Source organism: Nelusetta ayraudi, unplaced genomic scaffold (assembly GCF_046127955.1).
Source record: "Nelusetta ayraudi isolate G7.1 ecotype Tasmania unplaced genomic scaffold, CSIRO-AGI_Nayr_v1 ptg000057l, whole genome shotgun sequence".
Taxonomy (NCBI): domain Eukaryota; kingdom Metazoa; phylum Chordata; class Actinopteri; order Tetraodontiformes; family Monacanthidae; genus Nelusetta; species Nelusetta ayraudi.
In genome coordinates this window covers 1,402,718-1,417,867 of record NW_027466107.1, presented here as the reverse complement: position 1 = coordinate 1,417,867, position 15,150 = coordinate 1,402,718, and the positions used below count along the sequence as shown (strand labels likewise).

Sequence of the window (15,150 nt, the reverse complement as noted above, 5' to 3'; positions counted from 1 at the left end):
AACACGGCAGCAAAATGTTTCCTCTTGGTGCCAAATCAAAAGTCAGAGGAGCAGCAGAAGCGCTGCAGCGTGGATGCCTGCCGGAGACTTTGTTAGGTTTCCTCTGCACCTACTGGGGTGGATCAACTCATTCAACCTTTAATCACACAGTGACGCTCCATAGGTCGCTTTGCACGAAGCTTGTTTAGCTCTCTGTTTACAGCCTCCATCAGAAAACGCTTCCTTTCCGAAGCCCTGGTGTGGATCACGGGGGGACGATCACAAGTCAACTGGTCCCTGATTTTGGATGTTGTCACTACACTGGTAAATATGGGCAAATGTCTCAGTGCCTTGTGTGACATCACAAAGGGTTGTTTCTGTCATTGTGCCGTTCATGTTGTCGTTGAATCCACCTTTCTGTAAAAATGTACTTTGGGGATACGTATGCATTTGTGTTTCTGGCAGAAACCCAGTAGTAATATAAGGTTCTGGTTGGTTCAGTCGTAGCCAACAAAATAGAAACCAGACCGTGGGTTCCTTTTCCAGAACATCTTGTTTCTAAACTTGCTGCCTCCAAGAAATGTTTCAAAGCCTCTTGGAGCTCAGACGGCTAATTAGCACTGAGGCCGACCGTCACTTCTTTTTATGTCGTCCCACTTTTCTCTCCCTCCTTCTTTCCCTTTATCACAATTTTTTTTTGCCGTTATGCAACGTCCTCAGAGTGATGCGCATGCGTGTCTGTGTGTGAGCATGGTGTGTGTGTGTGTGTGTGTGCGTGTGTGAGAGTGCGCTGTCATATTTCCATATTGTTGCAGGGCTTCCTGTTGTAATCGGTTCAAATCGGCGGCGTGAAGAATGAACTGGGACACAATGGCAGCGGGTCAGACGGGTCGCGGAGAACTGTTCCAGCAACAATGATATCTGAAGAGCTACAGTAAAAGCCTCAGCGGTGTAAAATGGGTCAAAAGCCTTTTGAGATAAGCCGGCATCCGCTCTCCCACACTCACCTGGGCTTTCTGTCCGGGAGCAGAGACCTGCTTGTCACTCACGTCTGCTGTGGAGATGTTACCTTTTCTCTGCCTGTTAGATGCATTACTTCCAGATGCTGCGGCTCAACTTGCAAAACACATCTTTTTAGAGGTGATAGGTGAAAGATCTGATCTGCACTGACAATAGATGGATGGATGCAATGAGTCTCGGGTGCCAGAGAGGTTGCAGGTTGCAGATGTTAATGATACAAGATACTGACTGTTTCTGTTCAACATTGGAATCTTTGGATTTAAAAGCTTCAAATCATGTGTAAGCTGATGGATATTTGGCATTGAAGGGCTTAAAAAAAAAAGAAGGCATAATTAGCCATCTGTTTACAGCCTCCTGCTGAATCTGATGCTTTGTGGGAGCTTCTGTGTGTTTGGAGAATGGACAGTCAACAATCGTAAAGGGCATCCTGTCGAAAATGTGACCTTCAAACCAGAATTGTGACCTCGGACTCGTCCCGCAGCCCGCACAGGCCGGAGCCGTCTGTGGATGTGGACGTTTGCTGCTCGCACTGCAGCCGCAAGTGTGTTGACACAATAGCAGCGTTGAGGCCCGCATTCCTTGAGGGAACAAAATGTAAAACATTCCTGTAATGTCACTCGGAAGTGAACCTTTTTTTTTTTTCCCACTTTGAAGGTTTTGTGCATTAAGGTGTCTGAGTTTGCTTTTGCATGGCGTGCAAGTGGATTGTGAAAAAGCATTTAACTTGTCAATCATGATGTCAAGAAAAAATAGGTTTGCATTGTAAAATCAAAGAACATTAGTGATGCAAATATTTCCTAATTGCAAATTGCAGGGAGATTCCTGTTGAGTGGCTGACATCTTTCCTCCTGTCAGTTCTTACTGTTTGCTCTTCTTTCTGACCCTGCAAAAACGTTACAATCTGCGCTTGGACAAAGAGGTCAGAGTCAGGCAGTGTTTCATCATCCTCCACTCAGGACTTTTTTTTTGTTTTGTTTTTTACTCTGAGCTTCAAACAAACAAAATTCCTGAGACGGAAAGGTACTTTTTTTCCCCTCTTTTCCTGCACAAACAAATGTGCTCTTGCCATTTCAAACGAGAAGACGAGGGAGGAAAAAACAAGGAGCAAAAGTCCCAGAAAATATAAACACCACAATAACATGTCTGGGTCTCTTATGCAAGACTATTTAGTTTTGTTTTGTTTTTTTTTAGTTTTGTTTTTTAATTCCTCACTCCTCCGACCCCCCTGAGCCCGCCCCCTTTCAAATCGCCCATTAATTAGCACCTGCGAGGTTAATTAGCAGCTGCGGCTGCTACAGGCTGATAATTGCGACCCAGCAGGAGAACTGATACGCAGGACACAGTGTTCCTTTCTTCACCGATGGTTCAAGTGTGCAGGATTCCTGCCTAGAAGGCCCCGCAGGCTGAATACCTGTTTGGTTTTGCCACCTGCACGAGACAAATTAATGACCTGTCGACACCTTTTCAGATGCAAAGCGACGCGCAGAGACACAACCAGGAGCGACAAGAGGTGAGCAGATGATACGAGCCATGAAGTGTTTGTTGTTGTTGTTTGTATTTGTATTTCTTGTTTTATTGCTGTTGTTGTTGTTGTCAAACATAAAAGCGTGTTTTCACATGCGAGTATTTCGCCTCAAAGAATGAGAAACGTTCTCAAGTCTCGCGAAACTGACTTTCCACCGATTTCTCCTTTTGTTTGGTTCCTCAGAGTCATTTGTTCCCTTCCAAACGTGTCCAGCCGCAACGGAAACATCGCCAAAACAACCCTGTGTGACGTCACAGGAGAGTAAGCCGTATCTCCGTGGACCCTCTCCCAGCTTCGTGTGACGCCGCCTGGATCTCATTCGCCGCGGAATCAGGTCCAAGTCCCAATGGAACGTCAGATAAACGCGTGGTTTGTGGAGATTCATAGCGGTTTCCTCAACATTCTTCATGAGTAATCACAGTAGGCCGCGCCGCTGCGATATGAAATGTAGATATTTGGAAATGGACGCGCAGCCTTTTAATGGGAAAGCCTGCAGGACTGAACGTTCACGTTTAATGCAACTGGAATCGGGGGCCGCCAGCTTTTTGTGCAGACGCATTTGCCCATGACCGACAGGTGTCAGCGCGTCCGCGCTCGCCACAAGATGACTTGTTTAATAGCACCACCAAGTGGCTAACTGAGGAACTGCCGTCCTTCTTCGTTTACTGTCGTGCAGGGCATTTTCAAAAATGAGTTTCTCGTCACTGCGGTCAGAATAGCTGGAGTTTCTTTTGACTTTGCAGGAAGAAAAAAAAAATAATGAGCCAAACTGAGCAGAGAGCTCCTGAAGATGGAAGTTACTCAGTAAGTCAACAACTGCATCTAAATACAAAGCAGCTGCGCTAAAATATTTGACTGTTGTCAGTGCACAGTCGAGTGTAAAGCCAATTGTAATTTTATGTCTTCTTTTTTTTTTTTAAAGCTAAGTATGCTGAATCTTATTTTAATTTTTTTTACATGGCAAATGCATTCATCATTGAGTTGGTTGTAACAAAGGGAACCAGACACCAGTCCATCTCTTTCTCTTTATTGACACAGAAGTGCATAAATTAAGGTGTGAGTGTTTAAATCACTTCCGAGGAACCGTGGCTACACAATCATCTACGCCGGTTTCTGTAGGGCGTTCCTAATCCCGAGTACAATAAACACAGAGGGAAGAAGTTACAACAGAATTCTGTCACCACTGTCAAATCATTGCTCAGGACACCTGGTGGTGGTACTGCAAACATCTGAGCCCGTGCATGATTGGTAGTGTAGGAGGGGGGGAAAAAAAAAAAGCATAAATAATATTAAGGTAAATAAAATAAGTAAAACAAAACTCTACCAGGACATGATGAAGCTGTTTCTTACAAGACTGAGTGGATGAAGAGTTACTTCCCATTTAGAAACAGAATTAAAAAAGGAATTTGAAATCCGACAAAAAAAAAAAAGAAAAGTCCTTTCAGTGGTGACACCTCAGCAAGTCAGAAACTGCACTTCACACACACACACGCACGCACACACACACAACAATCGCTATTCAACACCACACGGACACATGAAACAAGCCAGGTTATTGGACGAGGTTCTCATTCCTCAAATCTCCCGTCCAGGATGCTTTCAAAGGTGAAGGGGAGGAACTTGAAGCCCTGGCCTGAGTAAAACTTGTTTTGGAATTCCACCCTGCAGAAAGCCAAAGACCAGTGAGCAACGACACACAAGCAACAGCGATGCAGCAACAGACGGCAGCAGAGGGCGATGATCATAGTGATCTCGCTCTCATTAGCAATAAGGCAGCACAATTCTGGGAGGAGATTGTTGCGAAACCAGTTGCTGATTTGTCACTTTGCCACCAGTAAATGTGACGACCTCTTCTGAGTGGTGCTACAGCTCAGATGGGCCGTGTTTCATAAAGCGATGGACTTTATGCTTTTCCCCATAAATGACTCAGCCGTAGCAGGAATACATGGTTACACATTAATCGTGTGGAGTGCAAAAAGGAAATTTAAAGGTCACGCGCAAAGCACCGAAACGACAGACAGCGCGCAGCTTACCAGTGCAGACGCAGTGCGTGCAAGAAGGCCGACAAGCCTTCCATGATGAGGAGAATGGCAATCGTGAGCGTGGCGAAGGCGAAAAAGATGACGGAGAGGAAGACGAAGCCCACCAGGCTCTGGGTGCCGAGGCCCAGGCGCATCACCATGGACCACAGCACCTCGGACAGCTCTGAGGACGGGAGACGGAAGGCAGCGTCAGGGACCGGAGGGAAGTTTCTGCTGCTGGCCACTGGGTGGCGACATATGGCATGACGTCATAGAAGCCTCAGAGTATTAAAGCAGCCTGGCTCACACTGGCTGCAACAATTCACACCAGAAGCATCCAGGGCGAAAACAGTGAAACAAAACTCTGTTGCCCGACCGAACTGTGTCTCCAGTATCGCTGTGTGTAGAAACCAAACTGCTGGTACCATACAAAATGTTTAAAGTTTACCTGCATTTTGTTCATTATAGTTTCAGATTTAACAGTCGAGCTAAACAGTGTTGAAGCGTCACGTTGACCTTTCACAGTAAAATCCAGCAGCACGCATAAAAACGAATTCCAGCAAAGTGTACATTATGTTGAAAATCAACCGGATCCACCGTGTTTTCCAATCATTGACTTCCTGCCTGAACGATTCCACCTGCTGTGATTGACGCGCTAGCAACGCGTGAACAATAGAACAGCCGCGTATTTTTCCAAGGCGCTGCTGTTTCACACTTCTGGGACGCTTCTTCTGGGGCCTGGTGTGAACTTGCACACTGACTGTGACCCGCGGTCTGCTGCAGAGCCGCAGAAGCTTTGGGTGTGAGTTGGGGGTGATTGGACAGCTTGACTGCAATATAGACAGACGTTTGCTCCACTTAAATTGCAAGTGTGTCAGCCTCCTTCCAGATGTAACCACAGGACAAACCTGAAAAACGGAGACAAAATCCACCTGGCTTGGGCAATAAAATCTGGCCAATAACAGTGCGACTTACGTGCATGAGCCAGGCTGAGGGCCCACAGTCTCAGGTAGGAGGCTGTGTTGGAGATGCAGCCCAGGCAGTACTCGATGGTGTGGATGGCTTGATTCACCGCCACGTCGGCGACGTCAAACTGTGGGACAGACACGCGACATAAGTGTAGTCACAGTAAGTATGCTCATTTATTTCACTCGTTTTTTTTCTCTCTCCCCTCCTGGATTAACAAGGAGCCCAAAACCAGATGGAGGGACGTTCAGAGTTTCCCAGCATCACCAATACCACAGGCAGCATTCACCTACTGGCCAGCAGAGCATCCTGCAACCCAGAGTTTAAGTGATCCAGCACCAGCTAACACACACACACAGTCACAGTCACGTCTAGCAGCAGCAGCATCAGGCAACGGTTAGCTGGGACAGAAAGGAGCCAGAAGTGACGGCCAGGACGGCTACACATGCAGGGGGTTAGCTGGGTGAGACTGGGGGGGGGGGGGGTGGAGCTCCTACCTCTTCCTCTTGATGGGCCTTGACAGCAGGTGACAAAAGGTAGTGCTTAGTTATTGACGGGGCACACGCACACAAACAGAGTGACAGACGCACAAAAAACAAACAAGTAAAGAGGAAACAAAGTGCCGACAGACATCAGTTAACATCGAGGAAGGTGAAGCCAGAACGACACGATGACAAAATTCATTTCTCGACGCGGCTGAAACCCTGCTAACGCTTCCCAGCATCAGGTTGAAAACTGAAGCATCCGTCCCTCGCCTCTTGGTGGCGCCGCCAGCCCCTCCCACAACTTCCACAACTTTACAGTGGCCTCTCATTCGCCCATTCACACACACACACACACACACACACACACACACACACACACACACCCCAACGGGTGGCTGCTGCCATGCAAGGCGCTGCCGAGCCCCATTGGGAGCAGTGTAGGGTTAAGTGTCTTGCCCAAGGACACGACGCCGGACTTGGATGGAGAGGGATTTGAACCGCCAACCTTTCGGTCATTGGACAAGCCACTCTACCTCCCACAGTTGTGTTTCCATTACCAGTTTTTGTTATTGCGATATTTAGGTTTTGCGCAATTCTAGGGGTAAAGGAAACCGCGAGAGTCACGGTGATATCGGAAAACTGTCGCTGGACGACTCATTTCCTCCATTGCCCCACACAGAAGCTTGAAACAGGAGTCTGGCAGGTCGCCTTTCCAACTGCGGCTGAATTATTCAGACGCGCAACGAGACGCCGGCTGCTCTCTGAACCACTGCAGTGTGTCCGTCTCACCTCGGGCTCTTCCTCCGAGTGCTGCGAGAGCTGGTCGTGCTGGATGATCTCAGCTTGGTCCTCAGTGGGGCCGTTGCCCACCCGGATCCCGCCAAAGTTCTGCATGCCCTGAGAACAGACGAGGACGAGCAGTGATGATGTCATACAAACGCAAAAAGATTATTTTCTCGTTGTTGTGCTTTTTTTTTTTTAAAGTCGACTTACCAGGTTTTTCCTCCACATATGCTGCCTGTACATGATGACGGTTTTCACAACTAACATGACGGGAACGCAGGCCAAGGCCATGAGAAAAAAGAAGATTTGGAGGCCTTGCTGCAAAACAGAAAGACACAAAGTTTTAATTTATAAAGGAAAAAAAGTCCATGCAGCTTTATTCTGGGACGCAGGACGGACCTGCCCGCTGTAGAGCGGCCTGTTGGTGGGGTCGTTGTACTGGAAGAGGAACATGTTGATGAAGGCGATGAGGAGGCTGGGGGCCATCCTGGAGGTGCTAGCGTTGTACGCCACCCACTTGTAGAAGACCAGGATGACCAGGTAGCCGAAGAGGCTGGACATGAAGATGATCTCTGGGATGAAGCCCAGGTAGATGTTCAGCGGCTTGTTGAAGTACCTGTGGAGGGGCGTGAGCGGTGAGAGAGGACATGGGACGAGAGGGCGAGAGAGACGTGATGGCTGGTGGGCGGGGTCAGCACTCACAGGTGGTTGAAGAGGCTGAGAGAAACTCCGAAGAGCATGTGGATGACCCCCAGGATGATGGACATCTTCATCTTGAAGGAGTTCAGGAAGGTCAGCTTGTTGGTGGCGATGTTCCAGATCTTGGCAGAGAAGAAAACCCTTTTACTTTGAGTGCTAGTTTAGTTCAAATGGAACTTAGTCAATGTTTTGGAGGCCAGAAATGAATAGGAAAACCATTTAAATCGTTTGAAAGTCCCATATTTGACTGATTTCTGGATCTTTGCTTTTCATCCCAGACTCCAGAGCAGCTCCACTGGGTTTTAAAACAGAATCGTTTGTTGGACCTCCCGCAAAATGTAAAAAAAAAAGAAGGAAAGATATATATTCACCGGATCGATGCCGATGGGGTACGGCCCATTGAACACTCCATCAACCGCTGGGTCCAACTGCAGGAGCCTGTTCTCCTCCAGAGTTTGAAACCTGGAAAAAAACAAACAACCAGAGTTTTATATATTTATCATGACCGCTGAGCTAAAACACCGTGATGACAGACCGACTGCACAAGAGGGAAATTTGTTCACGACGACGACAAGGTTCACAGTGCCTAAAATAAACCCAGGAAACCGAAGTTGGCGACACGTACGTCCAGTTGCCTCCCACCCGCGGGTTGAACATGGGCCGGACGCTCCAGCTGGAGCCGAAGACGTTGAGCGACTTGGAGAAGCAGTCGTTGTAGATGATCCCCGTGTACATGGAGAAGAGGCCCATGAGCAGGATGATGTAGCGGCCGCCAAACAGCATGTTGAACATCTGCCGCAGAGCCATCAGGGTCAGAAGAGCTCGACAAAGCGATGGCGTGCAGTTAAACAAAGAAACCATGCAGAGTCTGGAGGGGTGGGGGAGGAGGGGGAGGAGGGGGAGGCGGCATGATGAAGGGAGGATGATGGGAGTTGTACCTCGTTGTCGTTCTTCTGGGCCATCAGCCGGCTCTCCCTCAACACCAGGTAGAGGGCGGCGGCGGTCATGAGCGCCCCGTGGCCCAGGTCCCCGAACATGACGGCGAACAGGAAGGGGAAGGTGATGATGGTGAATGGCGCTGGAGACAAGGAGGGGGAGGCGTGGCTGGATGTAATGGACCACAACAACAACAACAACAACAACAGATGACGAGCGATGAGTCCTAGTGTCGGGGACGGCGGCGCTCTCACCGGGGTTGATCTCACGGTAGCTGCCCATGCCGTAGGCGTCCACGATGCTCTGGAAGCCCGACGTCAACTTGTTGGTCTTGTTGTAGGTGGGCGGGGTCTGCTTGGTCTGCATCCTGTTGAGGATGGAGGGCACGGAGGAGCCGCTCTTCTCCTGGACAGACAAACAGACTTGGATAGATCTCATCCCAACATCACATCCCAGATCCTGGAGTAAAGCAGCATCGAGACGTTTCGTCCACTGAGGGAAAACCTTCAGCGTCGCCGCTCTTCTGTCACCCTGTCAATGTGCAGATGTCATCATGTTCTGACACAGCAGCCGCTACTGCAGATAAGTTAATCTCTTAAGCAGCAGAGGAGCAAACAGTAACTTCCTTTATCTCTTCTGGCTCGCTGCAGCTGCTTCCTGGAGTCATGCACAGCTGAATCTTACTGGCCAGAGAACACAGAGTGATCCAGCTGCAGAGCAGGTTCACCTTGACCTCCACTACCAGTCAAAGGTTTGGACACATACTTAAGTGTGTCCAAACTTTTGACTGGTAGTGTATATGAGCTCAGAATCCTTTCTAACTCTACCCAACCCCTGCTGGAAGCTGCTGGCAGCTGCTGTTTGTGAAATAGCCCCAAAGCCAAATAGTCGAATGTTTGAAGTTTAACATGTGAGCGAGAAAGTTGTGTTTGTTTTCCTCCCTGAAAACCGGCTTTGCAATACGACACTCGGCGGCAGCGTCTCTCACCGTTCCCCTGCGCAGGGCGAACTGGATGGAGTCCAGGTCGGACACGGGACACCACACCTCGGCGATCAGACACTTCTGGGTCACGTCGATGTTGCACAGGTTGAGGGTGTGGTAGATGGCCTTCATCTTCCTCACCTTGATGAACCACACCCTCACCGTCTTGGCGGCGGCCTGCAGGACCCGCTGCCGGTGGTCCTCCGTCTGGTTCAGCACCTGGGAGGAGGACGAGGACGAGGAGGAGGAGGAGGAGGATTATTAAGGTTCCAGCTGGAAGTCACTATCACTGCTTCAGGCTGCAGACTCTTGCCTGCCGTCCAGTGGATTAATACACACAGCTGTGAGGAAGAGCTTTCTAATCAATAAGCTTTTCTGACTTCAATTCTACCAAAAAAACCCGACTCAACTTGAAGTTGAGGCTCATTGAATCTGCAGAGTCTGCACAAGCAGTCCATGTGGCTGCAACACTAACTAATCATTTTATTTATTTTTTACTGTAAACCTGTTAAACCTCTAAAAAATAGTCATGCATAACAATAATTATGCATTGATGTTTGCTTTAAATGCATTTGCATTTCAATTAAAACTAAGCATTACAAATAAACAGGAAGTATTACGAAACTGCACAGGAAGTGCAGTGTGCACTAATGAAGAGCAGCTGTGGTCACTTTTTTTTTACATAGTTTCCTCTCAAGTCATTTTCCAGCGAATGTGCTGAGTTCACCAAACAAAAAAATGAGAACCACCAAGTTCAAGTTTAGTTAGTTTTTTTGAAGTCACTCTGACTGAGGCGGCGTCTGCTTTACCATCTGCAGGTCGTCAATGCGTGCATTCACGCCCGCCAGCATCTCCCTCCTCTCCTGGGGGGTTTCCGGACACGGGTACAAGGTCGCCCTGAACCTGAGCGGGAGGTGAGAACGTTTCATGAGAAGGATGAAAACTACTGGAACATTTCAAAAAGCAGTCGGCCCGTCGGTTTTACCCCTCGCAGATCTTCTTCACTCTGTTCTTCAGCTGGTCTCCCTGGAAGAAGATGATGAAGACGGACTTGTAGACCTGGTCTCCCTGTGAAGACATGGCACGCCGTCAAAGACCGAGACCAAGGCCGACGCCTCCACACGGTGACACAAAATCTACCGTGTGTGTACCGACCGTGGTGGGGTCCTCCAGGGGGTCCTCGATATCTGCCTGCCTCAGGAAGACGTTCCCTCTGCAGACCCGCCACAGCATCCTCTCAAAGGTAGGGATTCTCTCCCTGCCGATGACTCCAGCCACAAACCTTAAACCAGCGGAGGAATAATATCGTATCTTTAGATTTTTCCAGACTGACAGACGAATGAGAAATAAATGTCCTATATAAGACACAGGAGTTACTCATTATAGTGACTTTATCCAACATAAATCCAAAGCCAAAAAATCCCTTTGAATGTACACACTGAAGCATTTAACACATAAATTCAGTACATTTCAAATATATATACTGTATATATTTTAGATTCATCACAACTTCTGACCCTGTACTAAACTAGATTAATATGAATGAATGTAAACTGGTCTGTGAATGAGAATTCTACAGGTTTGTGCTTCAAGCTGCCTGACTAAGCCGTGCCGTCTGTGCTGGAGGGGGGCGGACGGACGTGACAGGCTGGATGCAAACTGGTTTGGGGCACAGATGGTGGGAGTTCAGCCGGTGGAAATCTTCCAATCAAAAGCCTGATCCTGTGTCACAAGGGGTGTGTGTGTGGGGGGTGGGGTGGGGGTGGGAGAGACGAGCAGGCTCACCCCAGTCTCAGAGGAGCCCCGCGGTTCGGGTCGCTGGGGTCGATGAGGGTGGACGACTCCTCCAGCAAACTGGGATCCTCCATCTGCACCAGTCAGCCAGCACACACACAAGCTGGGATCATTTGTCATACATAACACAACATTTAGCGCACCGTGTCAATGATTGCAGACTCGGTGTTCCAATAAATGATTCACCTCAATTTGCGCTCACAAAACAGCTTGTAAAAGGCTTCCTAACCACGGTGAGGCCGATGAAGTGGAAAGGGTTAGTGGGGTGGGGGTCGGGGGGGGGGGGGGGGTGAACTCAACTGGAAATGCTAGAGCTAATTGTGTTCAAAGCTGTAGAGCCCGTTAGAAGAGTCAGATTCCTGGCTATTAATGTCACCAAAGGGTAAAAAGAACCATGTGAGGAGAAAAGAAATCACGAGGGAAACACCTTTGACCAAATCAATGAGCAGTAAGGCCTCCTTTGTGTGTGTGTGTGTGTGCGACTCAAACTTTAAAACAAGAAACCCTAAAAATGAACTATTGCATTTGTGTTGCTCTGAAACCTTGTGGCCAACTTGTTCAAATGAAAGTCACATTGATCTTTGATCGCCTCAGCAGGGGTGTTAAATTAAAAAAAAAGACCTTGCGCAGGCTGTTTTGCAAGCGTCGCACTCGCTCTGGTGCTGACCTCATCAAAAAACTGCTGCGTGCGCCGCAGGATGTGCTTGAGCTCCGTCAGCTCCAGGAAGTTCTTCTTCAGCGCCTCCTGGTTGGTGTTGATTTCCTTCAGCTCATTCTCCAGCTTCTCGAATGTGGCCTGGAGGAGCAGAGTGGGGATGGGTCAGCACGTGCACGGAGCGATCAACAAAGTTACGGGGATGGGAGGGGTCACCTCCATGTCGATCATGTCCCTGGGGAAGGGGACCTCGGGGTTCTCTCCTGTGTCCACCATCGGGATGTCGGCCTTTTTGATCTCTTTTTCCACGAACCCTGTGCAGGAGGAAGACCAGGAAGTGCAAACACATGAGCTCCAGACAGATGATGCCGCCGTGCAAACCAGAAAAAGAAAATTCCGTTTCAGTCCGGGCTAAAATGTGATTGAAGGGCAGGGGGGGAGAAAAAAAATATTCTCACTCACTCAGTTTGCGATCCATCTCTTCACATCGTCGCACTTCGTTGACGAACTTCCGCTGGAAGACGTTGACGTCGGGATTGAGCTGCAGGGGGACACGGCAGGGCAGAGAAGTGAGCAAGACCCGCGTCTCATTAGTTACTCATCACATAATCCTATTGAGCAGGTTTCATATTGGACGATTCAATGCAAAATCTAAAGCAAACAGCGTTTGCTGTGGCCACATTGTTTGGCTCTTGTTGTGTTTAGACAGGCGAGAGGAAGCGCAAATATTTGCTAGCTTCCTGTCTGGCATGAGAGGAGTCGGACACTGGCAGCTGCAGGCCGCCGCAATATTTCACACTGCTCAAATGAAAAGGTGCACTTGTCCTCCTGAGAACCTCTAGTTTAACCTCCGAGGGTGCAACTGATCAGATTCCTTCTTTCAGTCTTGAACTAAAACACAGTTAGATGGCCGCTGCTGTGGGTCCACAGCAGTGTCTCACACTCGCACAAAGCCTCCCTCAGGGCTTCCCGATGATGGGTCTCATCATGTGTGGAATGAGCTCCTCAGCTGTGAGCACATGATGAGCACGATGCTGAAGAAATGCCCCGAGCTCGGTGGTGAAGCTGACGTGAAAGAAATCGCATTCCAGCGACGACGAGGAAGCCCGGGCACAACTCACATCGCGGAACTGCACCATGCCGATCTCTCCCAGCTCGCTGACGCAACAGTAGGCCGCCTCCGACTGCAGGAAGAGCTGAGCCAGCGTCATTTCTTCGCTTCTGAAGAGCTCCCCCATGTCGCTGCAGGATGTGAGAGCTCGCCGCCCGGGGAACCTCTGCAAGAAACAAACAGCTTGTGGTCACTAGTCAGCTTCAGATGTGATGTGTGAGAGACTTCTGCAAGGGACGGCTACATTCAACACTTGGCCCTGCATGGCACGTTAGTGAAAATTATAAAGGGGGAGGAGGAGACATCGGTTGTATGTGTTGGATTTTACACGCGCATGAGAAGCTGCCATGAAATGGGATTATATGGCAGAGTAGAACTCATGATCAGCGCAAGAATGTGGCAGAAAGAAAACCATTTCTAGTGATAGTCTCGTCCACTTGTTGCTACAAGGTGTAGCTTTATTGTGAAAATCTGGGAGCAAGAGAGTGTTTAAAAAAAAAAAAAAAAAAGACCACACAGGGTTTATCTGCGGATTACACGCCAGCATGTGACCCGTAAGCCTCGACACTCCCACTGCATCAACGGGACCGAGTAGAAAAGATCAGCAGGATTCGGATGTAACTGAATCAAACACGTTGGACGGCTTGAATGTTTATCCAAACTAGCAAATCAACAAGCGGAAGGGGACACCTTGTCACACCGCCTCAGCTGTGAACAGAATCAACCTGACAGACGGCTGCCGGTTCTCCGTGGAGCCGAATCAACAGGTCACCGTGTTTGACACCCAATCACAGGATCAGTTCACCAACCAAAGCGTCAGTAAACACACCAGAGTTACCAGATCGGCCACTTCTGGCAAAACAAACAAACAAACAAACAAACAAAAAGGTGGATGAGCGAGTTTTATTCCGGTGAAAGGTTGTTTATGCTGACGATCGAGAGAAACGTTGACGTTACAAATCTGTCATAACCAGCGAATTACAAAACAACTTCCAAGTGCCGGAGTTCAGTACGTTCAGCAGAATTTTGGTTCGGCTTTAGACACTCGATCCAGATATCCTTTTTAACTATTTATCTATTTCACTTATTCGGTGCTAACATGACAGCTAACGCTAAGTTAAGCGCACCTGTTGTTCAGCGATAAAAAAGATAACTTGATCCGATGTGACGCCGTCAACAGCAGTGCGGTTCCTGCTGCTCAAAAACTAAGACATCGTTGTAATAGACTTAAATCGAAGACATCGGTTACCTTTCTGCCAAAGTGGAGACGGTTCCTGACTCCTCTCTTGTTTTTTTCCGCTCGGTCCTCTCAGCTGGGTGTTTCGAAGCAGCAGGGCTGCCCTTCTTCTTCTGCTCCTCCTGTCTGCGGTCAGGCAGCAGTTGGCTCGGTTAACGGCGCATTGCTGCCCTCAGCTGGATAATCTGTGTGTTGCTGAAAGATGCCGAGCCCCAACCACCGAATTTTACTGTTCCGCGAAGGCCTGGGAGATCTCTGTGGAGTTCTTGATGAAATTATTAAAGTCTTGTGCGTCATCCTGTGGTCACTTTTCAAATCTACAACCATTAGGAAGATTATTTTACAGTATTTTTTTTCCCCCCAATGAAAATTATTTCGGTGGGGAAAACTCTTCCTTAAAAATAAATAAATAAACAAATAAACATAAGGACAATTTCATTACATTACAGATTCATAAACATGTCTGACTTCACTGTATTTTTGCTTAATGTTGCCCGGGAAGACAACACACCGTAATTGGCTGTGGGCAGGTGTGGGCGTGTCGTGCGGAAGTGGGGAAATTGAGAGTGGCGCGTAATCGAAAAGGAGACAGTGAGAGAAGCGTTCTTTTCCCTCCTGATGTATTCTGGCGTGGCTGCAGCCCATAGCAGCCTGTGCAACTCTCCGCAATAAAGTGACGGAAAGCTGCCGTACGTCTCTGCGCTGTGTCTCGGGTGGGGACATTACAATATGCTATTTTTTATTGGCTTCAGCCATAAATGTTTGTATTCATTTGTTTATACTGTTGTGTGTATGTACAATATATTTCCTTTTACGCGCAATATACATCCAAACCATTATTATTTGATGTATGCATAGTTGTTTTATTTCAAACTTTATCACCGGGGAAAAGAGTCACTTTCATCACTTGCTTGTTCAAGATAGCTCAGTCTGCATTAAAGAGTTCCCCTCCGCATG

General features: G+C 48.3%; 1 protein-coding gene across 3 annotated transcripts; it reads right to left on the bottom strand.

Moving 5' to 3' along the window:
• Positions 1 to 3,535: 3,535 nt before the first annotated feature.
• Positions 3,536 to 14,363, bottom strand: atp6v0a1a (ATPase H+ transporting V0 subunit a1a). Of its 3 annotated transcripts, none has more exons than XM_076038562.1 (22): positions 14,206 to 14,363; positions 12,967 to 13,122; positions 12,308 to 12,386; positions 12,062 to 12,159; positions 11,858 to 11,986; positions 11,182 to 11,264; positions 10,552 to 10,678; positions 10,382 to 10,464; positions 10,206 to 10,299; positions 9,403 to 9,615; positions 8,669 to 8,819; positions 8,417 to 8,556; positions 8,104 to 8,270; positions 7,850 to 7,940; positions 7,482 to 7,600; positions 7,179 to 7,395; positions 6,990 to 7,097; positions 6,786 to 6,893; positions 6,009 to 6,053; positions 5,521 to 5,638; positions 4,558 to 4,729; positions 3,536 to 4,186 (listed from the first exon to the last, which is right to left on the bottom strand). In XM_076038562.1, exons 2-22 carry the CDS (start codon positions 13,081 to 13,083, stop codon positions 4,093 to 4,095), a joined length of 2,553 nt encoding a protein of 850 aa, XP_075894677.1. In that variant the 5' UTR covers positions 13,084 to 13,122; positions 14,206 to 14,363; the 3' UTR covers positions 3,536 to 4,092. The 3 variants fall into 3 exon arrangements, with proteins under 3 accessions (XP_075894677.1, XP_075894678.1, XP_075894679.1); XM_076038563.1 differs by having other exon boundaries at positions 6,009 to 6,026; XM_076038564.1 differs by lacking the exon at positions 6,009 to 6,053 and having other exon boundaries at positions 14,206 to 14,362.
• Positions 14,364 to 15,150: the final 787 nt, after the last annotated feature.

Excerpts from the sequence above, each read along its gene's own strand:
- atp6v0a1a (XM_076038562.1), bottom strand. The coding sequence starts at position 13,083 with ATGGGGGAGCTCTTCAGAAGCGAAGAAATGACGCTGGCTCAGCTCTTC. Across the intron at positions 12,160-12,307 it reads AGAGATGGATCGCAAACTGA|GGTTCGTGGAAAAAGAGATC; the intron begins GTGAGTGAGAAT and ends CCTCCTGCACAG. Across the intron at positions 8,557-8,668 it reads CTACCGTGAGATCAACCCCG|CGCCATTCACCATCATCACC; the intron begins GTGAGAGCGCCG and ends CCTTGTCTCCAG.